At 39.5% G+C, this 15,652-nt stretch overlaps 1 protein-coding gene across 6 annotated transcripts in view; it reads left to right on the forward strand.

Moving 5' to 3' along the window:
* Positions 1-15,652, forward strand: part of KIF3A (kinesin family member 3A) — a 92,647-nt gene that overhangs the window by 37,219 nt on the left and 39,776 nt on the right. For all 6 annotated transcript variants that reach the window (XM_061422821.1, XM_061422824.1, XM_061422826.1 and 3 more), the window contains exon 5: positions 9,959-10,064. In XM_061422821.1, coding sequence (XP_061278805.1) covers positions 9,959-10,064 — 106 coding nt within the window. The remainder of the gene's footprint in view (positions 1-9,958; positions 10,065-15,652) is intronic.

A 15,652-nucleotide genomic window follows, 5' to 3' on the forward strand; every position in this document is an offset into this window, starting at 1 on the left:
GTACAAAAAAAGAGCTTCACGACCCAGATAGTCACGATGGTGTGATCACTGACCTAGAGCCAGACATCCTGGAATGTGAAGTCAAGTGGGCCTTAGAAAGCATCACTACGAACAAAGCTAGTGGAGGTGATGGCATTCCAGTTGAGCTATTCCAAATCCTGAAAGATGATGCTGTGAAAGTGCTGCACTCAATATGCCAGCAAATTTGGAAAACTCACCAGTGGCCACAGGACTAGAAAAGGTCAGTTTTCATTCCAGTCCCAAAGAAAGGCAATGCCAAAGAATGCTCAAACTACCACACAATTGCACTCATCTCACACACTAGTAAAGTAATGCTCAAAATTCTCCAAGCCAGGCTTCAGCAATATGTGAACCATGAACTTCCTGATGTTCAAGCTGGTTTTAGAAAAGGCAGAGGAACCAGAGATCAAATTGCCAACATCCGCTGGATCATGGAAAAAGCAAGAGAGTTCCAGAAAAACATCTACTTCTGCTTTATTGACTATGCCAAAGCCTTTGACTGTGTGGATCACAATCAACTGTGGAAAATTCTGAAAGAGATGGGAATACCAGACCACCTGACCTGTCTCTTGAGAAATCTGTATGCAGGTCAGGAAGCAACAGTTAGAACTGGACATGGAACAACAGACTGGTTCCAAATAGGAAAAGGAGTATGTCAAGGCTGTATATTGTCACCCTGCTTATTTAACTTATATGCAGAGTACATCATGAGAAATGCTGGACTGGAAGAAGCACAAGCTGGAATCAAGATTGCCGGGAGAAATATCAATAACCTCAGATATGCAGATGACACCACCCTTATGGCCGAAAGTGAAAAGGAACTAAAAAGCCTCTTGATGAAAGTGAAAGTGGGGAGTGAAAAAGTTGGCTTAAAGCTCAACATTCAGAAAACGAAGATCATGGCATCTGGTCCCATCACTTCATGGGAAATAGATGGGGAAACAGTGGAAACAGTGGCAGACTTTATTTTTCTGGGCTCCAAAATTCACTGAAGATGCTGATTGCAGCCATGAAATTAAAAGACACTTCTTCCTTGGAAGGAAAGTTATGACCAACCTAGATAGCATATTCAAAAGCAGAGACATTACCTTGCCAACAAAGGTCCGTCTAGTCAAGGCTATGGTTTTTCCTGTGGTCATGTATGGATGTGAGAGCTGGACTGTGAAGAAGGCTGAGCGCCAAAGAATTGATGCTTTTGAACTGTGGTGTTGGAGAAGACTCTTGAGAGTCCCTTGGACTGCAAGGAGATCCAACCAGTCCATTCTGAAGGAGATCAGCCCTGGGATTTCTTTGGAAGGAATGATGCTAAAGCTGAAACTCCAGTACTTTGGCCGCCTCATGCAAAGAGTTGACTCATTGGAAAAGATTCTGATGCTGGGAGGGATTGGGGGCAGGAGGAGAAGGGGACGACAGAGGATGAGATGGCTGGATGGCATCACTGACTGGATGGACGTGAGTCTGAGTGAACTCCGGGAGTTGGTGATGGACAGGGAGGCCTGGAGTGCTGCGATTCATGGGGTCACAAAGAGTCGGAGACGACTGAGCGACTGAACTGAACTGATGTATGTGATCAATCTAGAAAATGTTGCATGTATACTTGAGAAGAATGTATATTCTGCTGCTTTTGGATGAAATACTCTATAAAAATCAGTTGTCTATCTGTTCCAATGTCATTTAAGGCCTGTTTTTCCTTACTGATTTTCTGTCTGGATGATCTGTCCATTGTTGAAAGTGGGGTGTTTAAGTCTTCCACAATTACTGTGTTACTTTTAGTGTCTCCTGGTCTTAGCATCTGCCTTATATATTGAGGTACTTCTGTGTTGGATGCATATATATTTACAATTATTATATATTCTTCTTGGATTGATCCCTTAATGATCATGTTAGTGTCCTTTGTTTCTTGTAACAGTCTTTAATTCTGTTTTGTCTGATATGAGTATTGCTACTCCAGCTTTCTTTTGATCTCCATTTGCATGGAATACCTTTTTCCACCTCATCACTTTTAGTCTGTATGTGTCTCTAGATCTCAAATGGATCTGTTGTAGACAGCATGTATATAGGTCTTGTTTTTGTGTACATTCAGCCAATCTGTGTGTTTTGGTTGGAGCATTTAATCCATTTACATTTAAAGTAATTATTGGTATGTATGTTCACTGTGTTGGATTTTTTTTTTTTTTTAGGTCTTTTTGCTCCCCTTCTTTTATTCTCTTTTTTTTGTGATTTGATGGTTAATTTTAGTGTTGTGTTTGGAATCCTTTTTCATTTTTGTGTGTGTATCTATTGTAGATTTCTGATTTGCTGTTACTGTGAGGTTTTGATATAGTAGTTTATATGTAAAGAAGATTGATTTAAGTTGCTGATCCTTTCCAGTACCCTGCTTTTGTGCTGTCCTCTTCTTAGGATTATGATATCATATTTGTGTGTGGGTATTTCCTACCTTTACTGTGTGTTTGCCTTTACTGATGAGTGCTTCCATTTGTAATTTTCTTTTTTCTATTTGTGTCCTTTTCCACCTGGGGATTTTCCTTCAGCATTTGTTGCACAGCTAGTCTCCCAGTGCTGAATTCTCTTAGGTTTTGCTTGTCTAGTAAGCTTTTGATTTCTCCATCAAATCTGAATGAGAGTCTTGCTGGGTAGAGTATTCTTGGTTGTAGGTTCTTCCCTTTCATCTCTTTAAATATGTTTTGCCACTCCCTTCTGGCCTGCAGAGTCTCTGATGAAAAATCAGCTGATGATCTTACAGAGTCCCTTGTATGTTAATTGTTGCTTGTTTCTTGTTGCTTTTAATATTTTCTCTTTGTCTTCATTATTTGTCAATTTGATTACTATTTTGTTTTGGCATGTTCCTTCTTCAGTTTACCCTGCATGGGGCTTTCTGTACTTCTTGGACTTGGGTGACTGTTTCCTTTCCCCTGTTAGGGGAATTTTCAGCTGTTATCTCTTCAAATATTTTTTCAGGTCCTTCTAAGACCCCTGATGCAAATGGCAGTGTGTTTAATGTTGTCCCAGAGGTGCCTGATACTGTTATCATTTCTTTTTTTTTTCTGTTTTCTGTTCCATGGCAGTGATTTCCAGTATTCTGTTTTCCAGCTTACTTACCTGTTTTTCTGCCTCATTTACTCTGCTACTGATTCCTTCTTTTGTGTTTTTTTATTTCAGGTGTTGTGTTGTTCATCTCTGTTTTTTAGATCTTGTAGCTTTTTAAAACATTTCCTGTATCTTTTTGGTCTGTGCCTCTATTATTTTTTGAGATGTTGGATCATCTTTACTCTCATTACTTTGAATTCTTTTTCAGTTAGAGTACCTATACTCCATTTCACTTAGTTGTTTTTCTCTAGTTTTATCTTGTTCCTTTGTCTGGGACATACTCTCCTGCCATCTCATTTTGTCTGCCTTTATGTCATTGCTGTTTCCATTCCACCATCTGCAGGGTTATAGTTATTATTGCTTCTGCTATCTGCCCACTGGTGGGTGAGGCTGATCTAAGAGGCTTGTGCAGACTTCTTGGTGGGAGGGACTGTTTCTTGCCCACTGGAGGGTAGAGCTGGACCATGTATCTCTGGTGGACAGTGCTGTGTCAAAGGGTGTGTTTAACATGCAGCTGTAGGCTTGGTAAGATTTTATGCAGCCTGTCTGCTGATGGGTGAGGCTGTGTTACTGCCCTGTTGGTCATTTGGCCTGAGGTGTTCCAGTACAGGAACCTACTGGCTGTTGGGTGGGGTGGGGGGTCTTGTGAGAAAATGATGGCCTCCAGGAGGGCTCACATCAATAAGTACTTCCCAGAACTATTGCTGATAGTGTCTTTTCCACACAGTAATCCATAGCTGCCCCTGACTCCCTAGGAGGCTCTCCAAGACCAGCAGGTAGGTCTGGCCTAGGCTTCTATAAGGTCACTGCTTTTCCCCCTGGATACTGTTCTGCATGAGACCTTGTGTGTGCCCTCCAAGAGTAGAGTTTGTTTCCCTTAGTCCTGTGCTCTGTGGGCTTCTCCTCCCAATGCCAGACCCCCAGGATGGGATGGGAAGCCTGATATGGGGCTCAAAACTTTCACTCTTGTGGGAGGACCTCTATGATGTAATTATTTCCCAGTTTGTGTGTTGCCCACCTGCTGCATATGGGATTTGATTTTATTGTGATTGCACCCCTTCTGCGTCTTGTGGCTTCTCCTTTGTCTTTGAATACAGGATATCTGTTTGGGTAAGTTTCAATGTTTTTTTTTTGTTGGTGGTGGTAATTCACCAGTTAGTTGTGACTTTGGTGTTTTCTTGATACGATGTGAGCTCACATCCTTCTGCTCCACCATCTCGTCTCAGGGTCCTGCTTTATTTCAGAATCATATTCAGTTTTTTCATTTTTCATATATAATTTATCTATGCTTAATAATTGTATATAGAATTAATAACTTGTTATTGGAAATGACCTTAGACTTTGCAGACTGATGCCAGTTTGAAGAATGTTTCCCATCTGCAGTAACATAAGCATAGAAAGTGAAAGTACATGATTTAAAACTTTCACTGCAGTTAGACGTTTTCATGACATCCAAGGGCATGATTTTTTTTCCAGAGATACCACTTTTCCACATTAGACATATACACATTATTTTTTAACATAGATTTTCTAAGCGTTGATATAGACCAATAATGTTCAAATGAAGGTTTAAAGCATTTTAACACTTGAATCAAACCAGACCTTATGTGGAAGCCCAGTCTATAAAATACATGAAAGTAAAGTTCTCTTTAGAATTTGTCTGGACCTGAAAAACCCCAGACTCACACTGTGGCCCCTCATTGCCAGCACTAGGCCATCTAGTGCTTGTCAGAGCACAGTCTGAAACCCACTGCTTTATGGAGACCAACACATTTATTTACTGCAACTAAAATTAGGAATAACATATATGCCATGACAGAGAAAAGGCAGTTTTTGTAATGTATAAATATATCTTATAATACAGCCCCCAAACTCTAATTAGATTTAAAATCAATACCTAGAATTCAGAGTATTTGCTTTTGTGACTTTGTCTCTGATATTGTTTTTTAAACTTTTGTCGTCTTTGTCTGTGAGGTCTTACTACCTGTGGAAATGGCTTGCCCCACTGGCAGCCCCTCTACCTCAGTTTCACTTTATTCTGTTGATTTTTGGAGGTGACTTCTAGTCCATGCAAAAAGAGTTTTATATTTCTATGTATATTTTACAGGTAGTATTAAAATACTTTGTGTATTTTAGATACACATATCCTAAATACAACCTTCAAGTTGGGTCAAAGTTCTCATAAAGGTACTCACAGAAAGATAATATTTTTACATAGATACCATCAGATCAGATCAGTTGCTCAGTCATGTCCGACTCTTTGCGACCCCATGAATCGCAGCATGCCAGGCCTCCCTGTCTATCACCAACTCCCAGAGTTCACTGAGACTCACGTCCATTGAGTCAGTGATGCCATCCAGCCATCTCATCCTCTGTCGTCCCCTTCTCCTCCTGCCCCCAATCCCCCCAGCATCAGAGTCCTTTCCAATGAGTCAGCTCTTTGCATGAGGTGGCCAAAGTACTGGAGTTTCAGCTTTAGCATCATTCCTTCCAAAGAAATCCCAGGGCTGATCTCCTTCAGAATGGACCAGTTGGATCTCCTTGCAGTCCAAGGGACTCTCAAGAGTCTTCTGCAACACCACACTTCAAAAGCATCAATTCTTCGGTGCTCAGCCTTCTTCACAGCCCAACTCTCACATCCATACATGACCACAGGAAAAACCATAGCCTTGACTAGACGGACCTTTGTTGGCAAGGTAATGTCTCTGCTTTTGAATATGCTATCTAGGTTGGTCATAACTTTCCTTCCAAAGAGTAAGCGTCTTTTAATTTCATGGCTGCAATCACCATCTGCAGTGATTTTGGAGCCCAGAAAAATAAAGTCTGACACTGTTCCCACTGTTTCCCCATCTATTTCCCATGAAGTGATGGGACCGGATGCCATGATCTTCGTTTTCTGAATGTTGAGCTTTAAGCCAACTTTTTCACTCTCCACTTTCACTTTCATCAAGAGGCTTTTTAGTTCCTTTTCACTTTCTGCCATAAGGGTGGTGTCATCTGCATATCTGAGGTTATTGATATTTCTCCCAGCAATCTTGATTCCAGCTTGTGCTTCTTCCAGTCCAGCATTTCTCATGATGTACTCTGCATATAAGTTAAATAAGCAGGGTGACAATATACAGCCTTGACGTACTCCTTTTCCTATTTGGAACCAGTCTGTTGTTCCATGTCCAGTTCTAACTGTTGCTTCCTGACCTGCATACAGATTTCTCAAGAGACAGGTCAGGTGGTCTGGTATTCCCATCTCTTTCAGAATTTTCCACAGTTGATTGTGATCCACACAGTCAAAGGCTTTGGCATAGTCAATAAAGCAGAAGTAGATGTTTTTCTGGAACTCTCTTGCTTTTTCCATGATCCAGCAGATGTTGGCAATTTGATCTCTGGTTCCTCTGCCTTTTCTAAAACCAGCTTGAACATCAGGAAGTTCACGGTTCATGTATTGCTGAAGCCTGGCTTGGAGAATTTTGAGCATTACTTTACTAGCGTGTGAGATGAGTGCAACTGTGTGGTAGTTTGAGCATTCTTTGGCATTGCCTTTCTTTGGGATTGGAATGGAAACTGACCTTTTCCAGTCCTGTGGCCACTGGTGAGTTTTCCAAATTTGCTGGCATATTGAGTGCAGCACTTTCACAGCATCATCTTTCAGGATTTGGAATAGCTCAACTGGAATTCCATCACCTCCACTAGCTTTGTTCGTAGTGATGCTTTCTAAGGCCCACTTGACTTCACATTCCAGGATGTCTGGCTCTAGGTCAGTGATCACACCATCGTGACTATCTGGGTCGTGAAGCTCTTTTTTTGTACAGTTCTTCTGTGTATTCTTGCCATCTCTTCTTAATATCTTCTGCTTTTGTTAGGTCCATACCATTTCTGTCCTTTATTGAGCCCATCTTTGCATGATATGTTCCTTTGGTATCTTGGATTTTCATGAAGAGATCCCTTGTCTTTCCCATTCTGTTGTTTTCCTCTATTTCTTTGCATTGATCACTGAGGAAGGCTTTCTCATCTCTTCTTGCTATTCTTTGGAACTCTGCATTCAGATGCTTGTATCTTTCCTTTTTTCCTTTGCTTTTTGCTTCTCTTCTTTTCACAGCTATTTGTAAGGCCTCCCCAGACAGCCATTTTGCTTTTTTGCATTTCTTTTCCATGGGGATGGTCTTGATCCCTGTCTCCTGTACAATGTCACGAACCTCATTCCATAGTTCATCAGGCACTCTATCTATCAGATCTAGGCCCTTAAATCTATTTCTCACTTCCACTGTATAATCATAAGGGATTTGATTTAGGTCATACCTGAATGGTCTAGTGGTTTTCCCTACTTTCTTCAATTTAAGTCTGAATTTGGCAATAAGGAGTTCATGGTCTGAGCCACAGTCAGCTCCTGGTCTTGTTTTTGCTGACTGTATAGAGCTTCTCCATCTTTGGCTGCAAAGAATACAATCAATCTGATTTCCATGTTGACCATCTGGTGATGTCCATGTAGAGAGTCTTCTCTTGTGTTGTTGGAAGAGGGTGTTTGTTATGACCAGTGCATTTTCTTGGCAAAACTCTATTCGTCTTTGCCCTGCTTCATTTCGTATTCCAAGGCCAAATTTGCCTGTTACTCCAGGTGTTTCTAGGAGAAGGCAATGGCACCCCACCCCAGTATTCTTGCCTGGAAAATCCCATGGTCGGAAGAGCCTGGTGGGCTGCAGTCCATGGGATTGCTAGGAGTTGGGCACAACTGAGTGACTTCACTTTCACTTTTCACTTTCATGCCTTGGAGAAGGAAATGGCAACCCACTTCAGTGTTCTTGCCTGGAGAATCCCGGGGACAGAGGAGCCTAGTGGGCTGCTGTCTATGGGGTCGCACAGAGTCGGACACGACTGAAGCGACTTAGCAGCAGCAGCAGTCAGGTGTTTCTTGACTTCTGCTTTTCCATTCCAGTCCCCTATAATGAAAAGGACATCTTTTTGGGGTGTTAGTTCTAAAAGGTCTTGTAGGTCTTCATAGAACCGTTCAACTTCAGCTTCTTCAGCATTACTGGTTGGGGCATAGACTTGGATTACTGTGATATTGAATGGTTTGCCTTGGAAACGAACAGAGATCATTCTGTCGTTTTTGAGACTGCATCCAAGTACTGCATTTCGGACTCTTGTTGACCATGATGGCCACTCCATTTCTTCTGAGGAATTCCTGCCCGCAGTAGTAGATATAATGATCATCTGAGTTAATTTCACCCATTCCAGTCCATTTGAGTTCGCTGATTCCATAGATCTGATTATTTCACTCACCTGTGTGAAATACTCTAGTGGTTTCAAATTGCTCTTAAGATAAAGACCAATAATTAGAGAAGTGCAAATCAAAACTACAGTGAGGTATCACCTCACAGCAGTCAGAATGGCCATCATTAAAAAGTTTGTAAATGCTGGAGATGGTGGGCAGAAAAGGAAGTCCTCCTGCACTGTTGGTGGGCATGTAAATTGGTGCAGCCACTATGAAAAACAGTGTGTAGATTCCTCAGAAAACTAGAGTTGCCAAGTGACCCAGCAATTCCATTCCTGTGTATATATTCAGTCGGAACTCTTAATTTGAAAATATACATGCTCCCTTACCTCTTCTGAACAGTCCCTCAGAGCCATCTGAGAGACTGTCTCTTGGGCTTAAATATTTAGTATGTCCACTGAATAAAGACACAGTTCTTAACTTTAGGTTGTGCATATTTTTAAGTGGACACTCATTTCTTGGTGAAGCAGAAAGGATGTGGATAGAGGGTCCAAGTCAGAATATAAACAGCAGCACTATTTATAGTAGCCAACACATGGAAACAACCTAAATGTTCATCGACAGATAAATGGACAAAGAAAATGTGGTATATATATTTGCAATGGAATACTACTCAGTCGTGAAAAGGAATGAAATAATGCCATTTGCAGCAGCATGGGTGAACCTAGAGACTATCATACTTTAAGTGAAGCAAGTCAGACAAATACTACAATGTTGGTTTTTTTGTGAAATCTAAAATATAGCTAAAAATTAACTTATTTGTGAAACAGAAACAGACTCACAGACATAAAAAACAGACTTGTGGCTGCCAAGGTGGGGGGAGTGCAGGAGGGATGGATTAGGGGTTTGGGATTAGCAGGTGCAAACTATTACATATAGAATAAAAAGCAACAAGGTCCTACCATATGGTATAATATCCTGTAATAACCATAATGGAAAAGAATATGAACAAGAATGTGTATGTGTGTATATGTATGTAATCTGAGTCACCCTGCTGTATACCAGAAGCTAGCACAACAGTGTAAATCAACTATAGTTAGTTCAATAAAATCAAATTTGTCCAATAACTATGCTTAGTCTTATTTTTGCTTACCTCTTTAGCCAGATATCCCACCTGTTTCCCCTGTGCTGCCCACTCTTTACTTGGCTTTTGTTTGTTTAGTTGGTTTTCATTTTTTAAATTACCTAGTTTTTCTTATTTCAGGCTTCTTGCACATACGCTTTTCTCCTATTCTAACACACAGATTGAACCTGCTGTTTCTTCAGATCTTAGCTTAAACATCATCTTGGGGAAACTTATCCTGTCCCTGTTTCACTAGCTTAAGTCTCTCCATAATGTATTCTCCTGTAGTTTCCTGTATTTTTTTTTTCATGGCATTATCACAGTTAAAATAATTTTTGTGTGTAATTATTTATTTGTATGTTCTCCCTGCAGATTTTTGCTTCCACTGTGTAAAAACTCTGCCTCGTTCATCACCCTGTTCTCACTATCTAGCAGCATCTGACATGTAGTAGATATTCGGTAAATACCTGAGGAAGAACTATGGATATATGCGTAAAATCTGTATTTTTATTTTTTTTTAGGTGAAAGAAAGACCCGATGTGGGAGTTTATATCAAGGATTTATCAGCTTATGTGGTCAATAATGCTGATGATATGGATAGAATTATGACACTGGGCCACAAGAATCGTAAGTGTAGTGCTTAATTGTGATTAAACAGTTACATGTCGTGTAGTCTGGTTTAGAAGCAAAGTTGCTATGACACTTTGCACCATAAAGAGTGGATTTTTCAGTTTCTTGTTAACCATTTCTCTTTGATTATTTACTGTGTGGAAAGGATACACGAATGAAAGATATCACAGATTGCTTTCTATGTTGTCCAAAATTTTGTTGCTTATTGATAATGCTGTATCTGAGACACTCATATCACTGTCTCTTGTTAGCTGTAATAATATTGGTAACATTTATTGAGTTCTTACCATGTGGCAAGTACTTGTGCAAATGCTTTGTAAGAATGGTCTCTTTTAATCCTCAGAATGGACTTTATTAAGGTATTAAATTCCTATATTATGGCTGAGAAAACTGACATTTAAAGTAAATTATCTAAGGTCATATACTGTTTAATAAGTGTCAGAATGAGTATGTGAATCTACACTGTTAGTTAGCAGTAACCACTTAGCCACAAAAAGGAACGAATGTGAATTAGTTGAACTGAGGTGGATGAACCTAGAGCCTGTTATACAGAGTAAAGTAAGTCAGAAAGAGAAAAACAAATATTGTATATTAACACACATATATAGAATCTAGAAAAATGGTACTGATGAACCTATTTGCAGGGCAGTAGTAGAGACACAGATGTAGAGAACAGTCTTGTAGGCCACAGCAGGGGAAGGAGAGGGTGGGATGTATTGTGAAAGCAGCATTGACATATGTATACTGCTGCTGCTGCTAAGTCGCTTCAGTCGTGTCTGACTCTGTGCCGACCCCATAGACGGCAGCCCACCAGGCTTCCCCGTCCCTGGGATTCTCCAGGCAAGAACAGTGGAGTGGGTTGCCATTTCCTTCTCCAATGCATGCAAGTGAAAAGTGAAAGTGAAGTCACTCAGTCGTGTCCGACTCTAGCGACCCCATGGACTGCAGCCCACCAGGCTCCTCCGTCCATGGGATTCTCCAGGCAAAAGTACTGGAGTGGGGTGCCATATGTATACTACCATGTGTCAAATAGCTAGCTAGTGGGAAGCTGCTGCATAACACAGGGAGCCCAGCCTGGCGCCCTGTGACACCCAAGAGGGGTGGATTGGCGGGGGGAGGTTGGGAGGGAGGCTCAAGAGGGAGGTGATATATATATGGGCTTCCCTTGTGGCTGGTAAAGAATCTGCCTGTAGTGTGGGAGACCTGGGTTTGATTCCTGGGTTGGAAAGATCCCCTGGAGAAGGGTACGGATACTCACTCCAGTATTCTGGCCTGGAGCATTCTGTGGACTGTGTAGTCCATGGGGTTGCAAAGAGTCAGACATGACTGAGCAACTTGCACTTCACACTTCACTTCAATTCATACACACACACACACACACACACACACACACACACAGTCATGACTGATTCATGTTGTAAGGCAAAAACCAACACAACACTGTAAAGCAAGTATCTTCCAATTAAAAAATTAAAAATATATATTCAGCTTAAAGAAAACTCCAGCACTATAATGTCTTCCTTTTATTGCTAAGAAGGCAAACAAAGTGGCATTCTTTTTAGTAATTTTCAGGTTTTTTTATAAAGAATGAAAAACTTCTGCAATATTGCTGATCTCCCTCTCCTTTGCCTCCCTGTCCCAGTACTAATGATGTTGCTAACAGCAATTAGAAGTTTGAGGTAAAAGATAAGAACATAGAAAGTAAACTTTTTTTTTTTTTAACATGAAACTTTGTATTTTGTATTGGGGTGTAGCCCTTTAACAGTGTTGAGGTAGTTTCAGGTGAACAGCAAAGGTACTCCGCCGTAGATACACATGTATCCATTCTTCCTCAAACCCTCCTCCCATCTAGACTGGCACATAACATTGAGCAGAGTCCCATGTGCTGTACAATAGGCCCTTGTTGGTTATCCATTTTAAATATAGCAGTATGTACATTACCTTCCTAAAGTCCCTAAGTCCCCCACCTCCTCCCCCGCAACCATAAGTTCCTTTTCTAAGTCTGTTTTGTAAGTAAGTTCATTTGTATCATTTCTTTTTAGATTCCACATATAAGGGATGTCATATGATATTTCTCCTCTGACTTACTTCACTCAGTATGACACTCTCAAGGTCTACCCATGTTGCTGCAAATATCATTATTTCATTCTTTTTAATGGCTGAATAATACTCCATTGTATGTATGTACCGCACCTTTATTCGTTTCTCTGTTGATGGACATTTAGGTTGCTTCCGTGTCTTGGCTATTTGCATACAGTGCTGCAGTGAACATTGTGGTGTGTGTATCCTTTTGGATTATATTTTTCTCTGGGTATATGCCCAGGAGTGGGATTACAGGATCACATAGTAACCATTTTTAGTCTTTTAGGGAACCTTCATACTGTTCTCCATAGTGGCTGTATCAATTTACATTCCCACCAACAGTGCAGGAGGGTTCCCTTCTCTCCACACCCTCTTTAGCATTTGTTGTTGGTGAATTTTTTGATGATAACCATTCTGACTGGTGTGAGGTGATATCTCATTGTAGTTTTGACTTGTATTTCTCTAATAACTAGCTACACTGAACATTTTTTCATGTGCCTATTGGCCATCTGTATGTCCTCTTTGGAAAAATCTCTATTCAGGTCTTCTGCCCATTTTTTGAGTGGGTTGTTTGTTTTGATGCTATTAAGCATCATAAACTGTTTGTAAATTTTAGAGACTAATCCCTTATAGGTCACATCATTTGCAAATATTTTCTCCCAATCTGTGGGTTGTCTTTTCATTTCGTTTATTGTTTCCTTTGCTGTGCAAAAGCTTTTGAGTTTAAGTAGATCCCATTTGTTTATTTTTGCTTTTATTTCCATTATTCTGGGAGATGGATCAAAGAAAATGTTGCTGTGATTTATGTCTGAGGGTGTTCTGCCTATGTTTTCTTCTAGGAGTTTTATGGTATCCCTTCTCACATTTAGATCTTTAATCCATTTTGAGCTTATTTTTGTGTATGGAATTAAGGAATGATGTAATTTCATTTTTTGACATGTGGCTGTCCAGTTTTCTCAGCACCATTTGTTGAAGAGACCGACTTCAAACATTGTGTGGTCTTGCCTCCTTTGTCATAGATTAATTGACCATAGGTTCATGGGCTTATTTCTGGGTTTTCTGTCCTGTTCCATTGATCTGTATTTCTGTTTTTGTGCCAGTACCATACTGTTATGATGATTGTGGCTTTGTAGTATAGTCTGTGGTCAGGGAGCCTGATTCTTCCAGCTCTGTTTTCCTATTTCAAGATTGCTTGGCTATTTGGGGTCTTTTGTATCTCCATACAAATTTTGAGATTTTGTTGTTGTTGTTATTCTAGTTCTGTGAAAAATGTCATTGGTAATTTGATATAGGGATTGCATAGTCATTTTGACAATATTGATTCTTCCAGTCCTTGAATGTGGTTTATCTTTCCATCTGTTTATGTCTTCTTTGATTTCTTTCATCAGCATCTTATAGTTTTCAGAGTACACATCTTTTGTCTCCTTAGGTATTTTATTCCTTAGGTTTATTCCTAGGTATTTTATTCTTTTTGATACAGAGGTAAATGGAATTGCTTTTTGAATTTCTCTTTCTGATCTTTCATTGTTAGTGTATAGAAATGCAACAGATTTCTGTGTATTAATTTTGTAACCTGCAACTTTACCACATTCATTGATGAGTTCTAGTAGTTTTCTGGCAGCATCGTTAGGATCTTCTACTTACAGTATCATATCATCTGCAAACAGTGACGGTTTAACTTATTCTTTTCCAATTTGGATTCCCTTTATTTCTTTTTCTTCTCTGATTGCTGTAGCTAGGACTTCCAAAACTATGTTGAATAAAAGTGGTGGGAGTGGACATCCTTGTTTTGTTCCTAATATTAGAGGGAATGCTTTCAGCTTTTCACCATTGAGTATGATGCAAGCTGTAGGCTTGTCGTATATGGTCTTTTTTAATGTTGAGGTGTATATATCCTCTGTGCCCACTTTCTGGAGAGTTTTTATCATAAAAATGTGCTGAATTTTGTCAAAAGCTTTTTCTGCATCTGTTGAGATTGTCATGTGGTTTTTATTCTTCAGTTTGTTGAGGTGGTATATTACAGTGATGGGTTTGTGGATGTTGAAAAATCCTTGCATCCCTGTGATGAATCCCACTAGATCATGGTGTATGATCTTTTTAATGTATTGTTGGATATAAATTGCTAGTATTTTGTTGAGGATTTTTAGATCTGTGTTCATCAGTGGTATTGGCCTATGATTTTCTTTTTTTGTAGTATCTTTTTCTGGTTTTGATATCAGGGTGATGGTGGCCTCATAAAATGAGTTTGGAAGTTTTCCTTCCTATGCAACTTTTTGGAACAGTTTCAGAAGGATAGGTATTAACTCTTCTCTAAATGTTTGATAAAATTTGTTTGTGAAGCCATCGGGTCTTGGGCTTTTGTTTATTGGGAGATTTTTAATCACAGTTTCAGTGCTTGGGATTGATCTGTTCATATTTTCTGTTTCTTCCTGGTTCAGGAAGACTGTACCTTTCTAGGAATTTGTCCATTTCTTCCAGGTTGTCCATTTTTTTGGCATACAGTTGTTCATAGTAGTCTCTTAAAATCCTTGGTATTTCTGTGGAGTCAGTTATAACTTCTTTTCCATTTCTAATTTTACTGATTTGAGTCCTCTCCCTTTTTTTCTTGATGAATCTGGCTAAAAGTTTATCCATTTTGTTTATTTTTTCAAAGAATCAGCTTTTAGTTTCATTGATCTTTATGATTGTTTTCTTTGTCTCTATTTCTTCTCTGATCTTTATGATTTCCTTCCTTCTACTAACTTGAGGTTTTGTTCATTCTTCTTTCTCTAGTTGTTTTAGGTGTAAAGTTTGGTTGTTTATTTGAGATTTTCTTGTTTCTTGAGGTAGGATTGTATTGCTGTCAACTTCCCTCTTAGAACCGCTTTTGCTGCATCCCATTATTTTTTGGACCGTTGTGCTTTCATTTTCGTTTGTCTCTAAGTATTTTTTTTTCTTCTTTGATTTTTTTCAGTGATCCAGTGGTTGTTTAGTAGAATATTATTTAGCTAAACACACATGTTTGTGTTTCTTAGAGTCTTTTCCTTGTAGTTTATTTCTAATCTTGCAGCATTGTGATCAGAAAAGATACTTGATATGGTTTTGATTTTCTTAAATTTACTGAAGCTCGCCTTGTGGCCCCGCATGTGGTCAGTCCTGGAGAATGTTCTGTGTGTGCTTGAGAAGAATGCATAGTCGGCTGCTTTTGGATGGAATATTCTATAAATATCGATTAAATCCAACTTGTCTATAGTGTCATTTAAGGCCTGTGTTTCCTTACAGATTTTCTGTCTGGATGATCTGTCCATTGATAGAAGTGGAGTATTAAAGTACCCCACTGTTGTTATGGTACTGTCTATTTCTTCCTTTATGTTTGTTAGTATTTGCCTTACATAGAAGTGCTCCTGTGTTGGGTCCATATATATTTATCATTGTTATATCTTCTTGGATTGAACCCTTGATCATTATGTAGTGTCCTTTGTCTCTTATAACCATCTTTGTTTTAAAGTTTATTTTCTCTGATA

The sequence above is a fragment of the Bos javanicus genome, chromosome 7 (genome assembly GCF_032452875.1).
Source record: "Bos javanicus breed banteng chromosome 7, ARS-OSU_banteng_1.0, whole genome shotgun sequence".
Lineage (NCBI taxonomy): Eukaryota > Metazoa > Chordata > Mammalia > Artiodactyla > Bovidae > Bos > Bos javanicus.